Source organism: Leptodactylus fuscus, chromosome 5 (genome assembly GCF_031893055.1).
Source record: "Leptodactylus fuscus isolate aLepFus1 chromosome 5, aLepFus1.hap2, whole genome shotgun sequence".
Taxonomy (NCBI): domain Eukaryota; kingdom Metazoa; phylum Chordata; class Amphibia; order Anura; family Leptodactylidae; genus Leptodactylus; species Leptodactylus fuscus.
This window is the reverse complement of record NC_134269.1, coordinates 32301602-32324672: the sequence shown is the minus strand read 5'-3', so window position 1 is coordinate 32324672 and position 23071 is coordinate 32301602. Positions and strand designations below refer to the sequence as shown.

Here is a 23071-nt window from a genome sequence, read left to right as displayed (position 1 = left end):
ATGAACGTGTTCTGCCTCTCCGCGGCGAAACCGGTTTTGTAAACCAGACACAGAGTCGGACATGCAGGACTTTGTGTCCGCGGGTTTCCTGCGGAGACCAGAAGATGCTCACGGGCGCTCACTGACTGCCATGTTTCCATCTCCTGTCCAGTTTCTCGGGCAGAAGTCGGAAACCCACAAAGCGGAGACCGGGCGCAGATGTGAATCCGCCCTAATTCAGCAAGAAAGTGCAGGCAGAGCTCGAAAAGTTATATAGTGGAGACACCAAGTGCCCTATGTACAAACAGCAGGAGTAGAGCAGAGCTGGATATGTCAGCACCGGAAAAACGGGACATCCAGCTACACTCTACAAATCTAAGGGAGGGTTCACACGATGTATTTTGGCTCGTAATCTGGCACGTAGACGCCGCGGGAGCTTTTGCGGGCTGTATACACTCCCATTGATTTCAATGGGAGCCGGGATCGTATACGCGGCGCTATTTTGCGGCCGCAAAATCACAGCCGCAAAATAGCGCCGCATATACGATCCCGGCTCCCATTGAAATCAATGGGAGCGTATACGGCTCGCAAAAGCTCCCGCGGCGTAGACGTGCCAGATTAAGAGCCAAAAGACATCGTGTGAACCCTCCCTAAGAATGGGACGATGGGAATGGCGCACATTTAGTGGTAAGTAGGCTCATCCAGTGCACCAAATATATTTCCCTATACAACCCCTTTAATATTCCCAATAACCCCTTTAACATCATTTATACTGCACATTGAATACCCCAAAGACATACTGATAGGGAATATAGATTATGAGCCCTATATGGAACAGTGACTGTCAATGTCTGTAAAGTGCTGCGAAATATGATGGTGCTATACAAGTAAGCAAAATAATAATAATAATAAAAATTTACGATGAAAATGCCTTCTCTTCCATTTCCTCCCAAAAAAGTTAATAAAAGTTCATCAAAGTGTTATATGTAGGCCCAAAATGGCGCCATTGAAAAATACAACTCATCCCACAAAAATACAAGCCCTTACACATCTAGGGTGACTGAAAAAATCATTTGAAAAAATGGATCTCTAAACCCAACATTGCAAAAAATGTTCCAAAATAGACCTGGAAGTGAAATGGTTAAAGGGTATTATCTGCTCTGACTACTAATACCCACTGAGGGGTAATAACATTGTATGACTGACAGTATTACAGCCCCCAGCCCACATAGAGCCTTAGCCACGCCCCTCTCCTGCCATTCCTAAACTGCCGGTGCGTCTTTATGTTAGCCACGCCTATTCATGTGCCTCCTTCAACATGGCGACGTGCCTAGGTCGGCGTCGCCGGTGACGTCACTTTCCTGCGCCCAGTCTGTATTCTCCAGCTCCCCCCTTGTCTCCTGTCTCCGGACGGATCGTCTTGTACCGGAGCCGCTCTTAAAGGGGCAATGCACCGAGACCGAGCCCCGACACCTGGCCGGGGGGGTGAGACACGGGGCTGTAGGGTGGGAGGAGGTATAGGAAGGGGTAAAATTACCACTTTAACAGCTGTCACAGGGAGGGGAGGGGGAGTAGAGTGCGGGTAGCGGGGCTGTGTGTGTGGAGTCTGTGATAAGTAGTGTACGGGGCACCTGTGCCAGATGTGCGGGGTGGCCGGGGCTCCTGAGCTTGGCACTTGTTCACACACTGCTGCTATTTGTAGTCTGTTCATCATTGCTCTGTATGGCTGAGCCTCCGCGACCAGCGCTGTCTGTCACCGCCGCTGTCACCTTCACATCAGTTTTTTGAAAAAATTTTTGCAAATTTTTAAGACCTTTCCTCTTATTTTTTATGATTTTGACAGCCGTACTTTGCTAAAGTTTGTCGTCAGGGGTCAGGTATTTCCCCTGGGGGCGATAGGGGGCAGTAGTAGTCAGTCTGGTTTCTGGCAGGTGGCATGTTATCTGTACACCTGCCAATCTACTGAACCAGGGATCGTGGAGGGGTCTAAGTAGAACCACGGGGTGTAACAGTGAGGCGGTTCAATCTCTGCGTTGTAAAAACCCCAAAAAGTGACCTGCGTGGCGGGTTTTCTATCCACGTGCGTTATTGATGCTGCAGGTTTTCACCGGGGCTTTCCGACTTTGCAATGGCATACTTAGCGGTTACACCAGGAGGCCCATAAGATGTCTGTTCCCAATATGGAGGAGACCAATACTGTACACGACTATAGTTGGGGGGACCTGGTACAGATGTGTTGGGGTTCCTGTTACCCAATGAATTTCGCCACAAAAGACACCCCATTTCAGGGCGGTTTGGCCGCTGTTGACCCATCCTGTATGGATAACCCCTAATATTGACCCTATAATATTGCCCTATTAGGGCCATCTATAAGGATATCTTTACCCTTATAGGGTATCCAATAAGTAAGGCTGACGTCTCTGAAGTCCATTGTAGGATCAGAGCAACGGGCTAAAATGATGATGTAGACTGACCACCCTCCATCTGCATGTATCCAATGCTGTGGAGTCAGCAGGCCAAACCACCAACCCTCAGGGTCAGTCAGGGGTAGTAAAGCTCCTCTAAAAATCTACTGACTGAATCCCTGTGACAAACTATTGATCTAATGAATTATATACAAATAACAATAATCTTTTTTTTTTTTTTTTCCAATTCCACCCAAAATGGGTCCTGATTTTGGCTCCTGCTCCACAGCCCTGCATCCTACTGCATTGGCTAATATGGAAATGTAAAGATGGACGCCGCCTTCCATCATGTCTGTTTACTTTTCTACCATGAGAGAAAGTCGCACCTGCAGGACTTAGAATAGAATAGACATAGAATACGGGAGAAAGCCGCCATCTTGTTTTTTACATTACAGTGACTGAAGATGGAGTCAACCTATGACCCACTGAAGTGACAGCAGTGTGAACCTGCCCTTACTATTATAGCACGTCTGATCCCATAAGTGCAATGGCTGGGTATCTGAGACCCCCCCCCCCCCCCCCCCTTCTCATCATTGATTGTTCATCCTTAGGCCATCAGTATCGGATTGGTGGGGGTCTTACTTTTGGTGGCACCCCACCATTTAGCTGTTTGTAGGGGCCTCTTTTGGCTCCGCTATTATGTTATGGATTTGGCGCAGCTCCTGTTACTGGTTGTCATATGTCGCCCACAGTCCCTATTATCTCCACAACCAGTTGCCGACCAGTGTGGTGGTGTTTGGTCATCCTTAGGCCGGGTTCACACGAGGTATTTTGGACTGGAATTCGACGCGGATGCCGCCTCAGATTCCGGTCCAAAATACGGGTAGCCGTGACTGGATGCCGCTGCAGTGCACTGGCCTCTAGTCGCGGCACTCCGCCCTGGATTAGGCCCAAATGAGTGGGCCTAGTCGGGAGGGAGATGTCGCAAGGCGAATCCACCTGAAAGAAAGGGCATGTCGCTTCTTGTACTGGGAGCCGGAACAAACTGCTCCTGGAAAAAAGAACTGACCGGCTCCCGTTGACTTCAATGGGAGCCCTTTTTTCGGTCAGGATTTTGAGGCGGATTCCTGACCAAAATACCCCGTGTGAAGGATACCTTAAGTGACATCACTGATTTGGCCGGTGAGGTCATGGTGGAAGGAGGACCCCAGTGCAGGAATACTAAAGTCGCTTTGGTTGATTTTACTTTGAGGCTTTCGTGCCCATGAACCACCATCTTGAAAGGGCCCCTCCTCCTCTGGCCTGGTGACGGGCTGTTTGCCACCTCTTTTGGTCATTTTCTGGTCACACAGGAGTTGGTTGAAAATTCACCTTTGCCTTATGCCTTTGCCATATTTCTATCTAAAATGCTTTCTGTTTGTAGTCTGTTACTATGGAAACCTATAGTCTTGCATAGGAGCTGTAAACACCTAAACAATTTTTTTTTTAATCTAGACCATTTCCCTTTGCGTCATTGTACAGGTATTAGGAAAAGATCGAAGCTCAGGTCAAAATGTGACTGAAATGTTTTGGTGGAAGTGACCCTTTCAGGGCCTCAATTTTTTTTTTTCTGTTTTAAAATGTATGGGGGGGAGAGAGGTATATTTCAGGTGTTTTTATTTTGTGATATGATGTTTTTTATAGACTTTTTCTTCTATGAAAATCCCATTGAGAACTATAAACCATATACAGGGCATGTTGCATTGATAGGGGGCGTTCACACTTACCGTCAGTGTCCGACAGGTAGTGTCCGCTCCTAGTGTCCGCTCAAAATCTGTCACGGACACTAGGAGCGGACACTAGGTGTGTCTGTGACACCTGTCATTCACTTAAATGGGCATCGGGTGCGTTCTTTTGCACTCCGTGCCCGTCCTTCCCTGTGCACAAGTGAAGATGTCCGACTTCTCAAGCGGACAGAAGAACCCTACATGTCGGGTTTTCTGTCCGCTTGAGAAGTCGGACATCTTCACTTGTGGACAGGGAAGGAAGAGCACGGAGTGCAGAAGAACGCACCCGATGCCCATTTAAATCAATGAAAAGTGTCACAGACACAGCTAGTGTCCGCTCCTAATGTCCGTGCCAGATTTTGAGCGGACACTACCTGTCGGACACCGACGGTAGTGTGAACGCCCCCATAGAAATAGCACTGACCCCATTAAAGGGAGTCTGTCACCGGGGTGAAACATAGTAAACCAGTAACACAGATCGGGCTCCCCTGAATGTAATTCCTTTGTCCCCCATGAAAGATTCCTGCCTGCGTCACTGATACGCCTTTATAACACAATATGCAAATAAGCAGTCTGAAACACGAGGGCGACTCTGTAGCTACAAACTGCTACGCCCCACACTGCTCTCCTTCCTCCTCCCTTCCTTCAGTGAGAAGACAAGGTAAGATTTCAGCATAGCTCCCGGGCTCTGCCCGTGAAAGAAGAGCGTGGGAAATGAGGGCGTTTCTGGGCGGTGTGGAGTGTAGCCGTTTGGGTCAATGGAGCCCCACTACGAAAATGGCCAGAAATTGGTGGAGAGAAAATTCACGCGCGGAGGACTCTTCTCTTTGCTGGTCTCAGTATAAAAACATTATAGTTTATGGTGTTCGCGGGTAAACACTGTGGTGCCGGTTTAATATACTTCATCCTGTTGACAGACTCCCTTAGGGCTCGTTCACACGGGGCAAGAGGGGGTGGATTTTGATGTGGAATCCGCCTCAAAATCGGCCCGCTCACAATATAGGTCTATGCAGACCGCTAGCTTTCTTTTTTCCGCGAGTGGAAAAAAGAAGCGACATGACCTTTCTTCAGGTGGATTCCGCCTCAGGAAGTCAATCAGAGGCAGAAAAACCACTAGCGTTTTTTTGGCAAAAAACGCCAGGCGGTTTTTTTCAAGGACCGTTCACTGTACTGGAGGAAAAAAAACCTGAAAAAAAAACAAAACGCTCCAAAAAAACTTTCCTAATTCCTGAAGCGGATTTTTTTCCTGAACAAATTCCTCTACCACCCTAAAGTTCACACTGGGCAAGAGGGGGCAGATTTTGGTGCGGAATCCTCCTCAAAATCTGCCCCCTCACAATAGAGGTCTATGTAGACCACTAGTGTTCTTATTCCGGTAGCGGTTTGTTCTCGCTAGCAGAAAAAAGAAGCGAGCTGTCCTATCTTCAGGCGGATTCCGCAGCTGATTCGGCCGCAGCATCCGCCTCGTGACAGCACCCTCCGGACTAGGCCCATTCATATGGGCCTAATCCAGAGCGGAAAGCCGCGACGGGATGCCGGTTGTAGTGTAGTGTAGAAAGCCGCGACGGAATGTGCACACGCAGAATCCCCGTGTGAACTAGCCCTTAAAAGCTACAAAAAAGCCAAAACAAAAACTGTGTATGGGGCCTTTCTAATGTTTTTGCTTATAGACTGTAAAGGAACTTTAGGCTGCAGCATGAAAATCCCCCCAAAAAAACACTGGCCTACATTTACTCCTGCTGTCTAACAGCATAAACTTAGACAAGAGAGTTATGGGGTGAGCCATATTTTTCACAGCGGTTCACTCTATGGGATAGATTGGCGGCATCTTACATGACATTAGACACTTTTCAATAAGGCAACCAAAAAAGGAACCGTATTTTGCACCAGAAAACTACCTCAAGACAAAACTAAATTTGGCTCAAATTTTGACGCCCTCTTTCGGCTACGAAAAAAACTGCACACCGTTATTCTTTTTGTCGCAAATGCGTAATAGTGGGTGTGTTTGTGCCACCTATTCACAGACTGATAACAGGGTCCCATTTCGCCTGTGGGACACATGTACACATTACTGCGCCATTCACTCTGTATGAGAGTACCGCGTAAGGTGCTCCGCTATAGACAGCAGTCCCATGGAGAATAAGTCGGACATTTTGCTTCTCCATTCACGCAAAGAGAATGAGACTTCGCTTTCGTTTTGGGGCCTTATTGGGCAGACCCCCACCGATCAGCAGGATCCTGCGACTCGGTCTTAATTTGCTTTGTCTGTACAATTACAAAATGATGTCCATAGGCAACTGCCTATTGGGTCTAATGGGTTGCCTATCAGTGTAACACTGACAGGCAATAGTACTTTAGAGTTTGCTGCAAACAGATCCCAATAGTAGGACTTCCATTAATATAGGGTTCAATGTTTCTTTGAACCCTATATAAAATATGAACAGCTGTATGGTTATAAAATGCTCAGTGTGCTCCATGAAGAGGTTCCTTCCAATATTTGACCATAAATAATATAGACCGTCGTTTCATCCTCAACTTGAATGGTTTCCTTAACATTTTAACATGACTTGGTCATCTTCAGCCATGACCCCAAAAATGGGAATGGATCCTACATACCAACAACTTTTTAAGAGAAACTTTTTTGGAAATTTAATTCTGCCTTGTCACATAGGAGATGGTCAACTTTTTTGGGGTGGAAAGAAAGCGCAGTAGGAAGGAATGAGCCGTCCACAGCTTTGATAAGGTTACCCAACTTTACATAAGTTTCGATCAGAATGTTCCCTTAATAATGTTCATTATTGTTGAATCCAGGACACGGGGTTCTTTAGGTTCCCTTTCCGATGATGGGAATGGTCCGTACATTCAGCGTAGGGTTCACAAGGGGTGTTAGGGTTTGTCCACTTCTAAACTTAATGGACGGCATTCCATATGCATGGCTAGTTCAGTGAAATGCGTTTCAATAGCTAACGTGTGGGTAGCATTCTTGGCACAACCCAAGGAGCAGAAAGTAGCAGCAGATTTTTTTGTTCCACATGCAGTGAATTGTGTTTTATTGTCATGCTAAAGATACCTTAACCGGTACGTCTTAAGTACCCAGCCTTCTGACCTATCATAGTGACAAATCAAAAGTTGAGTTTGGTGGTGGCCCCACTCCTGAAACCCATCAAGGCTTTTCCAGTGGCTCCAGATCAGCACGTGTAACCCCTTATGTTGAATGTGAGGGTCTTAGTAGTCTGAGCTTGATGGCTTACAACTTTTGTTAAATACACTTCTAGGGGCTTCTGCACTTTGGAAATACCTACTTGGTGAAAAGTTCCTTTGGCAAGGAGTTAACCGCAAAGCATTTGCCTGCTGGGATACCCCTTGACCAGCTGTAATCTTTAGCCAGTGGATATGAAATGTAAAGATTGAGAGTTCTCAGTAGTTGATACCTTTTTTAATGACTAACAAAAAATGATGACATATTGCGAACTTTCTGAACTACTTGGTTCCTTCATCAGGCTGGTACCTTACCTTACCAGCCTGATGAAGGAACCAAGTAGTTCCGAAAGCTCGCAATATGTCATCATTTTTTGTTAGTCAATAAAAAGGGTATCAGTTACTGAGAATTCTCAATCTTTATACTATTAACTAAGAATTTCCTAAAACGGCCCATGGCAATGTGTTTTCTAAACTAGACAACTCATTTAAGAATGTGTGACAAAGAGGAACATCTGCCATACATAATACTATCTTAGGAAAAACCATAGACTTGAACAGAAAAATTGCAGTTTCTCCTATTGACTATTCTAGTAGGCCTCAAAATTGGCCTTCACATGAACGTGTTAGAAGATCTTAAAATATGATATCCCATCAACAAATAATCGATGATATAGACAGTTTTAAGGTGGCCGTACACCTTAGATTGACTGAAAGCTATTCTTCCTGAGCCCCTATACAAATACATGCTGGGCTTGGCCATGTAATCTCAGTACGAACTGGGAATAAGCCGCAGTGACTCTATGGACTTAATGAAATCCAACATGGTCAATGCTTCTTTTCCTTGATCTGCCATCAGAAAAAATTGGGACACTCCCGTACACGTTAGATGGGTGGCCAAAACTGCCAAAATTGTTGGGTTTGGCCAACAATCTTGTAATGTGTAGGTCTTCCTTTTGAAGCGTAGAGGGGTACAGGGCGCACTCAACTCTTATCGCTCAGAAGTACAGGTGCACGTACAGGTGCACAAAATTCGCAATATACAAAAAAAAAAAAAAAAAAAGTTCTTTGGCTGTACCCCGAGGTTGTATCTGCAGCATCTGTTGTAGATACAACCTCGGAGTGCCATCACAAACTTTATTTTTTGGATATTACCTTTGCGTATCTAGAACATCTGTTCACTTTGGGACACTGCAAGGTACCACAAGCCCAGTAGTAGTCCATCAGTTGTGTACTTTGAACCCAAGATTAACCTCTTCACCGGCCTTGGGTTTGTTCTTTTCCTTTAATATGTTATGTCTTGTCTAGACTAGCCCTATTATAGAAACTCCTTGTGCTGCATTCCAACTGGAACTTGACTCAAGTGTGCTACATACTTCTGCGTAAATACTTAAGGGAAGAGCCGGAAACTTGCAAAGTTTTTCCTTGAAAAGGGCAGAACGCGAGGCAGATTAGTCACACGAGCATGAAATTACCTGTATGTAAGACAATGGGAAAATGGGACTTGGGATCTAATGGAGAATTCTTAAGTAGACTTTTGGGTGCTTTTCCTATGCTGAACGTATCATGTGGAACCGCCAACCCATCATCTTAGACTTGAATGGAACTACGCCTACCACTATATGTATAGAGAAGATGCCAAGGTGTTGGCAGCCATTGTAATGCTCTCCAGACGCATCTCAGGTGCACCGTGACCCATGTAGCCTAGACTTCGTAGGGTATGTTCATGCTTTATCAAATCCGATGACGGGCCAAAAGATGTGGATGCGAAAGGTAGTTTTCGGGTGAAAAAAAACCAATGTGAACTTTAGTTTGCGCTGTGGAAAAGTAATACACGGTAATGCAGACCGTAGACACTTCTTAGGCGTTTCGAGACATGATGTCTCTTACTCATGGCATGAGATCTTTTTTTGTGCAGTGTTCTTTTCCAAAATTATGGATATCTAATTCATCATATGGTTGGGGAGCTGTGTTTTTTAACTTTGCTTCTTCATACGGTTGACACGTACAAAAGCTGATTGATAGGTTTCATGAAGATTGATGTGCCGTGGAGCCATTCAATAGGGCCGAACAGCTTGTCCACATAGAAATGGAGATCGTCAGCCTCCGATTTCGTTCACAGATCCTTTAATCAACTAAGGTGTATGGCCACCTTACTTATCTGAACATACCCTTAGTTCTGATTTTGTTTTGTCTATTTTAAATTTTTTTTTAGCCAAAATAGTAATGAAATTGGTGAGACCTGACCAGAGGTTACGATAACGCCTGTAGAAGAGTCCTAGACACCGGGAAACACATTTTTAGGTGTTCAATATATCAACACCTAAGCTGTGCCTCACCCCGCACAATTTCTTGCAGACATTCACAGTACTATTATGGCGGACATCTGCACTTTAATTTAACGCTTGTTCTGCCTCTGTCTACCGGTTCTCTGCTGTTTTACATAGCAGAGACCCAGCGCTGAAGTCCTCTCTCATGACAAGCATTTAGTACAGTATATGAGGCCCCCAGATCCTGCCTCCGTACCCCCATTCCCCTGGTAATGCCCCTCTTCTTACCTCTAATTGGCGGTACAGCTCCTGCAAGGTGTGATCATGGGAGCCGTCTGGTGTGTATGATGACCAGGAGCCTTGTGAAGGCTTAGGGCTAGTTCACACGGGGCAAGAAGGGGTGGATTTTGGTGCGGAATCCGCCTCAAAGTCTGCCCCCTCACAATAGAGGTCTAAGAAGTGAGCTGCCCTTTCTTCAGGCGGATTCCGCGGCTGATTCAGTCGCAGCGTCTGCCTCTCAACAGCACCCTCCGGACTAGGCCCATTCATTTGGGCCTAATCCGGAGTGGAAAGCCGCGACGGAATGTGCACACGCGGAATCCCCATGTAAACTAGCCCTTATCTGTGGCTGGCCTCAATAGTTGTACAACCGCAGTCTATTGGAGAATCACTGTATAAGTGATCAAATGATCGCAGATTCAAGATCCTTCTGGAGACAAAATAGAATAAAAAAAATTTATTCACACCAACTCCTAAATCACAAATAAATACATACACATTAACCATCCACAATCTGGAAATGCTCAAACTATAAAAAAATATGAACATTCTTATCCTAAATGGTGAAGACTGTAGTGGTAGAAGAGATCAAAATAGGAGAATCTCCATTGGCCTTTCCCCCCAAAAAAAATTGAATAAGCAGCGATCAAAACATTGGACATTCCCCAAAATGGTATAAATAAAAATTATGCTGGAAAATAATTTTTAAAAAACCCAAAACACCTTACACAGCTTTTTGGATATTTCAAAGTTTATAGGATTTTTATAATAGTTTGTCATGTTTTATACCAGGGGTAGGGAACCTTTGGCTCTCCAGCTGCTGTGAAATTACAACTCCCAGCATGCTCCATTCACTTCCATGGGAGTTCTCAGAACAGCAGAGCCTGTATGCATGCTGGGAGTTGTAGTTTTGCAACAGCTGGAGAGCCGTACGTTCCATACCCCTGTTTTATACCGTATCATTTTGGTTTCGCTACGATCGTGCAGATCCAAAGAATATGAACATTTCATTTTTATCGTAAAAGGCAAAATCCCCCCCAAAATTTTTTATTTTGATTGGGAGACTGTTCTAGTAATGGTTTTCATGCTTAAATATCAAGCTCTTAGTATTGTTAGGCCTACATATCCTTTATTTCCATTGCTGTGAACTTCTTCCAAGGCTAAAAATACTCCTCAAAAATCAGCGGAGTATTTTTACTTTTCCAGAACAAACTGTAGTGTGACCTCTGCTCTTGACACGTCTTCTGAAGTAAAAAACCTGAATCCGGAGCACAAATTTTAGAACTTTTCCAAAATTATATCCATGTTTTTTCTTTTATATGACCCCTTCAATGTGTACCTATAGAATATACAGTTAAGTAAAAAAATAAAACCAAAGAAGCAAAAACTAACTAGCTATTGTTCTCCCCCCCCCCCCACCTTCTGCTTTTCTTCTCTGTTTCCATCATGACGTCTTCTCCATCGCCATCCAACTTGATCATCTTGCAGATCTCTCACCTTCTTGTCTTTGATTTCACTACGGTGCTGTAGGTCCCCACCCCCATTTTGTCGTGCACCATTTTTTCTTTCTGGTCTTCCTCTTCTAAAACTACCTCCTCATGGAGGACGTTCCCTCTACATACCTCTCTGGACAGGACGATGTGGACAATTTACCCTACCAGAATGAAGCTTGTGCCCCAATACCAGGCGGTGTGGAGATTGTCCTTGTGGGAGGCGGAGAAGCTAATGTTGGGTCCTATCCTGAAGAAGGTGGTGTCCTCACATCCTTCCCACTCTTGGGATATAGAGAAGACAACACAGAAGGTGAGCTGTGTATGGGATTTAAGCGGATCAGAGAACGGAGTCCCCGAATGGTCACCCAACGCTAGCGTTACACTTACCGCTTCTAATACATAGGCGTATGTACATATATAACACCTTTCTATAGGTCAGACACTTCAAATCTCACTTAAGAATTAGGTTTGCGTTGTGCGTTTTCCTGCAAGTCATTTCCTTTATTTCGTAGTCAGGGAATGTCCGTATTGCGTCCTTGTTTGTGGAGATTTTGCAAAACAATGGTTTCTTTTCATTCTAGGCATCAGGCTGACCCACTCCAGGGACTCGGATGGAATCAACTCTAGCATTATAGGGCGGTAAGGACTAGTGTGTAGCTTTCACTTGTATAAATCCTTTAGCTTATACCTTGGAAATAATTCAGGGTAATGTATATGTTGGCTTCAGAAAACTCTTTGCTTAGTTGTATTTCCCAACTTTTGCTCCTAGACTGTGATTGTTGGTTATGCCCAGGAAAATCCTGTTTTTCTTGCAAACAAAACTGTGGAATCAGTAGACCAAACTTCCTATGAAGTAAATAAGTAACCAATTATACATCTAATTTATTATATAATATTTAATCATTTAAAAGTTATCATTTTATTTAGAAACTAGCATTTCCCCGCGACTTCGTCTGCGTGTCGTTGTAGGGGAAGATCCGCCTGCACCCGTGTCCCCCTCCATACCCTTCCTCCACGCCCACCCCTCCCGTGCGGCACACCCTAAACTCCTCTCCCGCAGGCCCCCTCCCATGTGGCCCCGGGGTCCCCCCGGCCCACCTAAAGCCCTCTCGTGTGACCCCCTCCTCCCATACGCCCATTCAAACCCCTCCCCCACGGCCCCAGGCTCCACCCTGGGCCCCCAAACCCGTCTCCCGTGCACCTCCCTTTTGCGTGGCCCCCCAAACGCCTGTCCCGGGCCCGAACCCTACAGTCCCCTGAGGTACTCACACAGCCGGCACACCTGATCCACTTGCCATGCCCCACAGAGCCTGGACACGTGTCCGCGTCACTCAAGAGCCGGGAGTATGCGCCATCTTCTCAGGAGCGCAGACTGTCCACACCAAATTTACATGTCAGGCCCCGTACAGCCAGGCGGTATGGCAGCGTCGCTCCGGTACTGCGAGCAGCCGCCATTTTCTCCAGCTCACGCATTGTCCATCGGCCCACCCACAGAATGCCGCAAACCTATCGGCGCCCAGCTGAAGGACCTGAGATGACATCGTTTCAGGTCCTTCAGCGTAGCCGGAGCATACGTTCGCCGCTCGCGCTTAGGATTTGGGGGCATTTTGCGGCATATGAAGTAGCCTATGTTTCCATACCATCCAGATATGTGTCAAATCTCAGCCAAATCTGTTTGGCCGCGATTGAGGAACAAACAACCAAACACACAAACTTTCACATTTATAATATTAGTAGAATCAGAGTTGCCACTTTTTTCCCCACTCCACCCAAAATTGGTCCCAACTCTGACTCCACAGACCTGCTTGCAAAGTGTTAGATTGAACGAAAGAGCGCCGCTTTCCACAGGGATCATAGTGATCAAGCACAAAGTAAAGTTAAATGAAGCGCCTATGGTCCACATTCAGCGACTGGTCCTCTATATAGCCTTATCAAGTGGTTGTAGAGGCCACTAATCTCCTTGACCACCGATGTCCGGTAAATGAAGGATCAAGCATGTTGGATTGCAGTCTGCCTGATCCCTTCTTCCTGGTGCAGCTAAGGAATATAGCTAATCCAGCCCATTATAGTCCATGTCCACTGTATTAGCAGTCAAGTTCTCCATCATTTGGGTGCTCTGGTGGACCTGAACGATGAAGAGTCGAGCACAGATATGAACCTAGCCATAGTTGATAGGGAAGCATGAAGACCTCCTCAAATTACACCCAGCCATTACACTTAGCTTATCTTGCCTTCCTAATATCTTACAGCCCAGATCAAGACCACCATTCATCTTCTAAATATACACTTCCACCAACTGACCATCGTACCTTGCACCACCTTGGGTCTCACCAGCCTGGTAGCCACACCGCTTCTTGGGGGTATTCATCGTCAGATGCTCATGATGAAGGTGACCGGGAATCTGATGGAATGGCTTCCGAAGATCAGTACTTGCAGAACAGAAGGTATGAGTGGTCTTCAAGCTTGGATGAGGTTGAAGGACATTCGCAGTTAATGAGGATAAGATCAGACCCACCACCCATTAATATGCCAGCCTTCAGAAGAGCCCTGCAACTGGGAAGAGCACACGAGGCCTGGCAAGGAGGAAACTACTCCGAAGAGGACGCACATGTGGAAGTGGAAGAAGAGGAGGATGAGGAAGAGGGATCTGTCTACACCTGCATCGAGTGCAACATTTATTTCAAGAAAAAAGCCCATCTTTTGGAGCATATGTTTCAGCACTCTCAGGAAGGAGAAGGAGAGGGCTTGCAGGCAGGTGAAGGGTCTCACACCTGTGGGGAATGTGGAAAGGGATTTGGAGATGAAGAGAGTCTGGAATCGCATCGTCAACTTCATCAGGAGTCCCGACAGAAAATAATTGAAGAAATTAGTAAATTGGAGAATTTAGCAGACGAAGGACGTGATGCCCGTTTGCAGTGTCCCAAATGCCTTTTTGGTACAAATTCTTCCAAAGTCTTTGTTCAACATGCAAAGACCCATGTGAGGAAGGTCAGCGGAGAAACTCGGGGAAACCCAACATCTTTCAGAACATCTTCCGAAATGCTGGAAGGAGGTGAAACCTCTGAAATGGCAAGTGAAACCATGTGGAAGAGTCCAGATGCAGAGGCTACAGCTGAACAGGGATGGAGATCTGATCTACACCAACTTACGGGGAAGGGACCCAATAAGATAAGAAAAGGCATCAATAGAGAAGATTTGGAAAATTCTATGCAGGAAAGGCTATATACTGAAGGAGAAACTGGTAAGCCCACAACGGTTGTGCAACTCCCCGAGGCAGCAGTAAAGCTAAAGGGGAGGTTTCGCGAAGCCCTCCGATCCAGTGAAGGATGTGAAGACGACCAGAGGCGACAGCTAAGAGATCAAGTCGCTGTTGTCGTCCTAAAGAATATTAGCCCTAAGAAGAAGAAACCATTGGGACATCAACCATTGGGGAATGGGAAAAAGCTTACAGCAGGCAACAAAGGACTACTCTCCCGCTATCAACACCATCTAGCTAAAGATGACTGGGTGGAAGCGGAGGAGGATGTACCTTTAGATGCCCTCTTAATGGATCCCAAATATGCAAGTCAACTTGAAGCCCTTGGCCTGAGGAGCGAGGAAAGAGAATGTCCATACTGTCCAGATCGCTTCCACAATGGGATAGGTCTCGCCAACCATGTCCGGGGCCACTTGAACCGAGTCGGAGTGAGCTATAACGTACGGCACTTCATATCAGCAGAAGAAGTCAAGGCCATTGAGCAAAACTACTCCTTTCAGAAGAAACGCAAGAAAGGTAAGAGATGTGCGTATTCACCTGGAACTTACCTGACTAAAGTTTCTATAAAGATGTTAGTATGTTGATGCAGGTTAATATTGTCAAAGCCAACGAGCAAAGAACAGTGCTGGCTCTATAAAACTATGCATTCTGTGCTTCATTAAGAAAATTAGCATCCCTCTGATGCGCTGTTCCTCTGTGATTCTTCCTGGAAATATGTGATTGAATAGACAACTGGGCATTGCCAGTTGCCTGGTCCCTGCATATCTAGATGCCATCAGCACTGAGGCGACAGTGTCCCTGTGTAATGATATGGCCCATTGACAATGAACAACCTGAACAGCTAGTTGTTTATATGTTTCCAGGAGGCATAGCAGAGGAACAGCACAATGTAGAGTTCGAAGATAAGATGTTCCAGAATTATTTAATTTGCTCTTCAAAATGGTTGTATGAGATTAACCGCTTCTGGACTACCCATAAACTATACATTAGAGATGAGCGAGTAGTATTCGATCGAATACCTCGCTCCCATAGGAATGCGTGTAAGCGGCCGAACACCAAGGGGTTAAGGGCAGTGAATATTCGATGCGTTTAACCCCTTGGTGTTCGGCCGCTTACACGCTTTCCTATTGGGGCGAGGTATTCGATCGAATACTATTCGCTCATCTCTGCTATACATCTGACAGACTGTTCCTAACTCTGCTAGAATGTACTTGTATGTCTTTGCAGAGTTAAACAGCTGCCTGAGGTTGTGCAGCGGCAGGAGATGGGAAGCAGCTATTGAGAGAAGGCAGGGATGGTTTATGGCCATCCCTGTTTTCCTGATCACTGTATACACCAGGGGTAGGGAACGTACGGCTCTCCAGCTGTTGCAAAACTACAACTCCCAGCATGCATACTTGCTCTGCTGTTCTTGGCACTTCCATGGAAGTGAATGGAGCATGATGGGAGTTGTAGTTTCACAGCAGCTGGAGAGCCAAAGGTTCCCTACCCCTGGTATACACAATGCACAGTGACTGCTGTGTGCACAGCAATGGGAGCCAACATAATGCAGGTTCCTTTCCAGTGGCCTTGCAGTACATGCTAGGATGATGCATTCTTTTCTATCAGCAAAAAAAAAAAAAAAAAAAAAAAAGTTTAAAATTCCCCTAAAGGTCTGTTATGAACTAGTGGGTGAAATCACTACCAAACCCACTTCACCGGTTCTAGGCCTGACCTCGGAGGTATAAAACTATGTGTCGCCTACATAAAAAAAAAAAAAAAAATACACCAAAAATTTTGATTTTCATGTAAAAATGAATAAAAATAAGACACACATTCCCCTCCTTGTCTGTTTTAAAAGAAAAAAAAAAGTCTTAAATTATTATAGTAATAACCAAACGTAAAAAAAATTGTTATAGCAGTCGAAATAATGTGTGTAAAAATGTGTGTGTAATAAATAATGTGTGTGTAATAAATACACACACACACACACACACTCGGTACAGAAAGTATTCACACCCCTTTAAATTTTTCACTTTGTTTCATTGCAGCCATTTGCTAAAAGCGAAAAATTTCATTTCTCATTATTGTACACTCAGCTCCATCTTGACAGAAAAAAAATCAAATGTAGATATTTTTGCAAATTTATTAAAAAAGTAAATGTAAAATCTCACCTGGTCATAAGTATTCAGAGCCTTTGCTCAGTACTGAGTATTTGCACCCTTTTGACCTAGTACAGCCATGAGTCTTCTTGGGGATGATGTAAGTTTTTTACATCTGGATTTGGGGATCCTCTGCCATTCTTCCTTGCAGATCCTCAGGTTGGATGGTGAACGTTGGTGGACAGCCATTTTCAGGTCTCTCCAGGGATGCTCAATTGGTTTTAGGTCAGGGCTCTGGCTGGGCCAGTCAGGAATGGTCACAGAATTGTTCTGGAGCCGCTCCTTTGTTATTTTAGCTGTGTGCTTAGGGTCATTGTCTTGTTGGAAAGTGAGCCTTCGGCCTAGTCTGAGGTCCAGAGCACTGTGGAAGAGGGTTTCTTCCAGGCTATCTCTGTACTTGGCTGCATTCATCTTTCCTTCAATTACAACCAGTCATCCTGTCCCTGAAGCTGAAAAACACCCCCATAGCCTGATGCTGCCACCACCATGTTGGGATTGTATTGGGCAGGTGAGGAGCAGTGCCTGGTTTTCTCCACACAAACTGCTTAGAATTAGTAGCAAAAAGTTCAATCTTCGTCTCATCAGACCAGAGAATTTTATTTCTCATAGTCTGGGAGTCCTTCATGTGTTTTTTGGCAAACTCTAGGTGGGCTTTCATATGTCTTGCACTGAGCACAGGCTTCCTTCGGGCCACTATGCCATAAAGCCCCGACTGGTGGAGGGCTGCAGAGATAATTGACTTTGTGGAATTTTCTCCTATCTCCTTACTGCATCTCTGGAGCTCAGTAGAGTGATCTTTGGGTTCTTCTTTACCTCACCAAAGCTCTTCTCCCACCATTGCTCAGTTAGACTGGACGGCCAGGTCTAGGAAGAGATCTGGTCGTCCCAAACTTCTTCCATTTAAGTATTATGGAGGCCACTGTGCTCTTAGGAACCTTGAGCGCTGCAGAAATTCTTTTGTAACCTTGGCCAGATCTGTGCCTTGCCATAATTCTGTCTCTGAGCTCCTTTGGCAGTTCCTTTGACCTCATGATTCTCATTTGCTCTGACATGTACTGAGAGCTATGAGGTGTGCACCTTTCCTAATAAATTCCAATCTGTTTAATTAAACACAACTGGACTCCAATGAAGGGGTAGAATCATCTCAAGGAGGATCTGAAGGAAATGGACAGCATGGGATACTTCACTTTTTCTTTCTTAAAGAGAACCTTTCATGGTGTTGGGCACAGGCAGTTCCATATACTGCTGGAAAGCCTAAGTCGGCTTTCCCGATCTGTGCCCCGGGTAAAGAGCTTTCGGTCCCGGTACCGTAGCGCTTTACAGTCAGAAGGGCGTTCCTTTCAGTCAGTCAGGTACGTCCTTCTCCACAGCAGCGCCTATCGTGCTGTACAGTGTGAGCGAGGAGGAACGCCCCCTCCCCTCCTGATAATACTCGTCTATGGATGAGCTGTGTGAGCAGAGGGAGGGGGCATTCCTCCCCGCTCACACTGTACAGCACGATAGGTGCTGCTGTGGAGAAGGACGTACCTGACTGACTGTGAGAAACGCCCTTCTGACTGTAAAAAGCTACGGTATCGGCATCGGAAGCTCTTTACCCGGGGCACAGATTGGGAAAGCTGACAGTGCCCTGAATTCAGCACACTGTCGGCTTTCCAGCAGTATATAAAACTGCCTGTGCCCCGGACCATGAAAGGTCCTCTTTAATAAATTTGCAACAATATCTACAATTCTGGAGGGAGGGGGGGGAGTTTGTCAAGATGGGGTGCTGAGTGTACATTAATGAGAAAAAAAAAAAAAATATATATATATATATATATATATATATATATATATATATATATATATATATATAATGGTCTGGTTATGAAGTGGTTAAAGGGGCTCTATCACTAGGAAAAGTCATTTTTAACTAATCACACCTTTGCATAGCCCTTAGAAAGTCTATTTCACACCTACCTTTTGTATGTAGATTGCCTCAGTGGTTTCTGAATAAGTCCGTTTATATTCATATGCTAATTAGACTAGTGCACGATAGAAGGTGCACACCTCTCCCTGCTGTTTTCTATGGGGGGCTGCTGATGACTCAGCTTCCTGTTTGCTTCACACACATAGAAGATAATGGGAGAGAGGAGGCTGCTGGGAACTTCCTGTACTGCTGGAGGCTCATTAGCATATTAATAAAAACGGACTTATTCAGACACCACTGAAGCAATCTACATACAAAAGGTAAGTGTGGAATAGCCTTTCTAAAGCCTATGCAAGCATGTGCTTATCTAAAAATGACTTTTCCCGGTGATAGAGCCCCTTTAAAACCTAGTTGCTCCTGAGCATACAATGAACCGAATATACAAGATCAATAAGTGACAAGTTATACTGAATCTTTTGCCACAATCCTATATATCAGTCTGCTCCGCTCCCCCTGCTCTATAACATGCCGCCCGTACATTGCACTGTCTATTCAAAGCCTTAAGCGGATATCCTAGTATTGGATATGTAATAGTCTTAAAGGAGAACTCCACTTTTAAAACAACAGTTACTCCATACATTTCTGAGTAACTTTGTGAATGCATTGCTCGCCATATACCTGCACCATGGTATTTTCTTCTCCATTCTGCTGACTTCCTGTTCCCTGCAAGCAGTGCATTGTGGGAGCTCAGATGGCAGTTACACAGTTCAAACTAAACTGTGGGGTCACATGACTGACAACAGGGCCGAGATGAACTGCTGTCTGTTTCCACGGACAACCGGGAGAATTTTTGGATTGATGTAAACTGTGGAGCGTTACAGGCGGTGGAGTAACCCTTTAAAGGGGCAATCCCCATTCCTGATGGATACTTTTATAGAGTCAGTGTGGACATTTCTCTGATGCTAATGCTGTAGTTGTTTGTTGTGTAGTTTATGTGTTTAATGGAATACAGTGTGTGTAAAATGTATATTCGATGTCTACTGCTATAATACGTCTAGATATTAGAGAAAAATGTCCGCTTTGTTGCAGATTGCTGATGATCATTTGTCATGTAATGCAATGTCGTAGTAAGAGGGGTGTAGACTGGGGCTGAATAGGGAACCATAGAAGTGTAGTCAGGATACTTCTGTATAGAGGGTACACAGGTTAGCGGTCTTTTATAGCGGAGAAACTAGTCTATCTAGCATATGGACTGAGAGAGAGCATTCCCACCTGAAGGCTGAGGCTCCACGTTGCAGAAACGCAACATTTTCTTTGAGCCAAAGCCAGGAGTGGATTAAGCAGAAAGTAGACGTATAAGAACTAGAGATGAGCGAACACTGTTTGGATCAGCCGATCCGAACAGCACGCACCCATAGAAATGAATGGAAGCACCTGTGACACCAGCAAAGTCAGCGTCACAGGTGCTTCCATTCATTTCTATGGGTGCGTGCTGTTCGGATCGGCTGATCCAAACAGTGTTCGCTCATCTCTAATAAGAATGTCCTATATATTTCCCATTCCTTCTGTGACCACTTCTGGGTTTGGCTAAAGAAAAACAAAGAAAAAATAAATCTGCAACAAAAAAAAACTGTTTTTCCGCAACGTGGGGCCTCAGCCTAAAAGACGAAACTGATACGCTGCATTATCCACAAAGATGACAACCCAAGGCCTTATATTTCCTTTTTTTTTTGCATTTAAAGAGGACATTTTATCACCTCCACTAATCTCAGTTCTTTCCATCCTGTAACAGTCACCCCCTCCACTGATTCTGACACCGTTGGGACTTTTTCTCTAACCCCCACTGTTCCTGAGCAATAAGTGATGTTAGTTTTGGTGACTGAAATCAAATCAAATAGAAAAAAAAAAAGCTTTATTGACACGTCCAAATATACATTTGGCATTGCCAAAGCATAGAGAGTGGTGGGGGTGAGGACGGGCGTGGAGTGGGTGGGTGGTTTGGAGGTACAATAGTCCTTGGGGTTTCATCATTCTTGTTTGAGACTTGTGGGTATGGGCGGGTGTAGGTTGGATGGGTGATAATGGGGTATAATGGTCCTTGGGGTCTCATCTTCCCCTCATTTGGTGACAGCTGGACACGTATTGGGCAGCGATCCCCACAGTGGCCTCTTCTCCCAGTAGGATGTAGAGTTTCCTCTTCTCCTCTGCAGATGTGGGCAAAGAGTCTATGGAAGTAGACGGCCCTCACAGCTGTGTATTTGGTGCAGTGTAGCAGGAAATGGGCCTCGTCTTCTAGAACTACGATATGCTACCTAGACTTACTAAGGTCAAGTGGGCATTTGTCAGGCAGGAGGAGTCGGCTATTGTCAGAGATCTGAATCCCTCCCCCTTGCCTGCTTCTACCAGACAATGCCCACGTGATCATAGAGAGTCCAGTTAGCATACTGGACACCAAAACTTAACAGCACATATTGCTCAGGAACAGTGGGAGCTAACGAAAAAAAAACCCAAATGTGCCAGAATCAGTGGAGCGGGGCCTATTATTGGAAAGAACTGGACTTGCCAAAGGTGCTGGAAGGTCCCCTTTGAGAAGCAGGTTGGGTCTCCTTCCCACAATGCTTCCTTACACCATGAATTTTCAACTTAAGATAGGAGACTCTGCTTGCTTCGTAAGTGAAGGTGTGCTGTAATTCTAGGTGGAAATGCTCTGAAGGGTCTCAGATTTCAGGGCTGGGGGCAATGGTTCTAGTCTGATTAGTTTAGATATTCAAAATAGTTAAGTCTCCCCCTTCCCAATTAGTGGAGTGGGTACATGGGCATTATGGTAACCTTATGGATAACAATGCAGGTAAGGTACCTGGTTAGAAGAGCCGGATAATGTGTAGTAACCGTTCTACTACTGGAATATTTGGCCTAATTTGTGGGCGCACCTGTGGTTTGTAGGCTATCCCCTTTTGCTTAGAGTCTGAGCTGAGGAGGATAATGGGGAGACTATTCCATGTAGAGGCTGAGGATATGGGGCCATGCTAGATGGAGTATATTTAACCATAGGAGGAGGATACGGCCAGGATGGTCCTAGGTGGTGGAGCCTGGGAGGCTATGCTAGATGGTGTAAGTATGGGGACCTAAGTATGTTGGGTCTTCTAGGTAAGATATGGGTGATAGGGGGCTAGGCTAGGTAGAGTGAGTCTGAGCTTAGGAGGATGGGGGGCTGAGTTACGTATACTGAGTCTAAATTGAGGAGTGTGTGAGGGTGTTTTTTTTTTGGTAGAGTAAGGCCTTATTCACACAACAGTGAATAATGGCCATACAATGGATGTTTTTGGAACTGCTCTCACAAGGCCATTTTAATACACAAGAACGCTTCTGAATTTGGATCCGGTTTTCACAGTCGTCAACAAACTGCCATGCCCTATCTTTCTCTGTTTTGATGGGCCTAAAAGATACCCATGTGAATAGACCCTTAGGTTCCATGCGCACAACTGATTGCTTCCAATGTGGAACCAAATATGCAGTGGAATACACTTGGCTGAGCGCATTCAGTTATGCATTCACTCCTATCGGGGCTTCAGATTTTATGGATGTTTATAGAGTAGGTCTTGTCCTGCTCCGTGACATCGGAATGGAATGAACCTGAGACCCCCATAGACGTGAATGGACTCTGATTCACTGCAAGTGTCATCCAAGTGGATTCTGCTGCAAATTTGGCCCTCACATGGTCTTCTAAAAAGATCATGTGAGGGGCTTTATGTGAAAAATACACCTTAAGGCTAAGGCCACACGTTGCAGATTTTGTTGTGGTTTTTTTTAGCCAAAGCCAGGAGTGTACTGTATGCAACTGGAATCGGAAATGTGTACAAAGTAGAGATGAGCGAGTACTATTTGAAACTCCCGTTTGGAATAGCACGCACCCATAGGAATGAATGGGTGCGTGCTATTCGAAACTTCCTATTAGAGATGAGCGAGTACTATTCGAAATGGCCGTTTCGAATAGCATGCACCCATAGGAATGAATGGAAGCGGCCGGCACGCAGATTTGGCCGGCCACTTAACCCCCTGCGTGCCAGCCTCTTCCATTCATTCCTATGGGTGCATGCTATTCGAAACGGCCGTTTCGAATAGTACTCGCTCATCTCTAATAGGAAGTTCTTATTCTTCTAACTTCTGCTCAATCCCCTCCTGGCTTTGGCTCAAAAAAGCACAACAAAATTTGCAACAAAAAAAAGCTGCCTTTCCGCAACATGGGGCCTCAGCCTAATGGACACACTCGGCCCTTTTTCCAGGTCAGGATTGTGATAAACGGCACTGTTGTGTGAATAAGGCCTAAGTCTGAGCTGAGCAGGAGGAGGGGGGCCAGGCTAGGTAAAGCTTCTGTTAG

At 45.3% G+C, this 23071-nt stretch overlaps 1 protein-coding gene across 6 annotated transcripts in view; it reads left to right on the top strand.

The window, feature by feature from the left end:
• Window positions 1-1356: 1356 nt before the first annotated feature.
• Window positions 1357-23071, top strand: part of WIZ (WIZ zinc finger) — a 53773-nt gene continuing 32058 nt past the window's right edge. For 5 of the 6 annotated variants that reach the window (XM_075272814.1, XM_075272817.1, XM_075272815.1 and 2 more), the window contains exons 1-4: window positions 1357-1464; window positions 11386-11700; window positions 11972-12029; window positions 13640-15162. In XM_075272814.1, coding sequence (XP_075128915.1) covers window positions 11496-11700; window positions 11972-12029; window positions 13640-15162 — 1786 coding nt within the window. In that variant the 5' untranslated portion in view covers window positions 1357-1464; window positions 11386-11495. The remainder of the gene's footprint in view (window positions 1465-11385; window positions 11701-11971; window positions 12030-13639; window positions 15163-23071) is intronic. The other variant, XM_075272813.1, reaches the window with a different exon arrangement.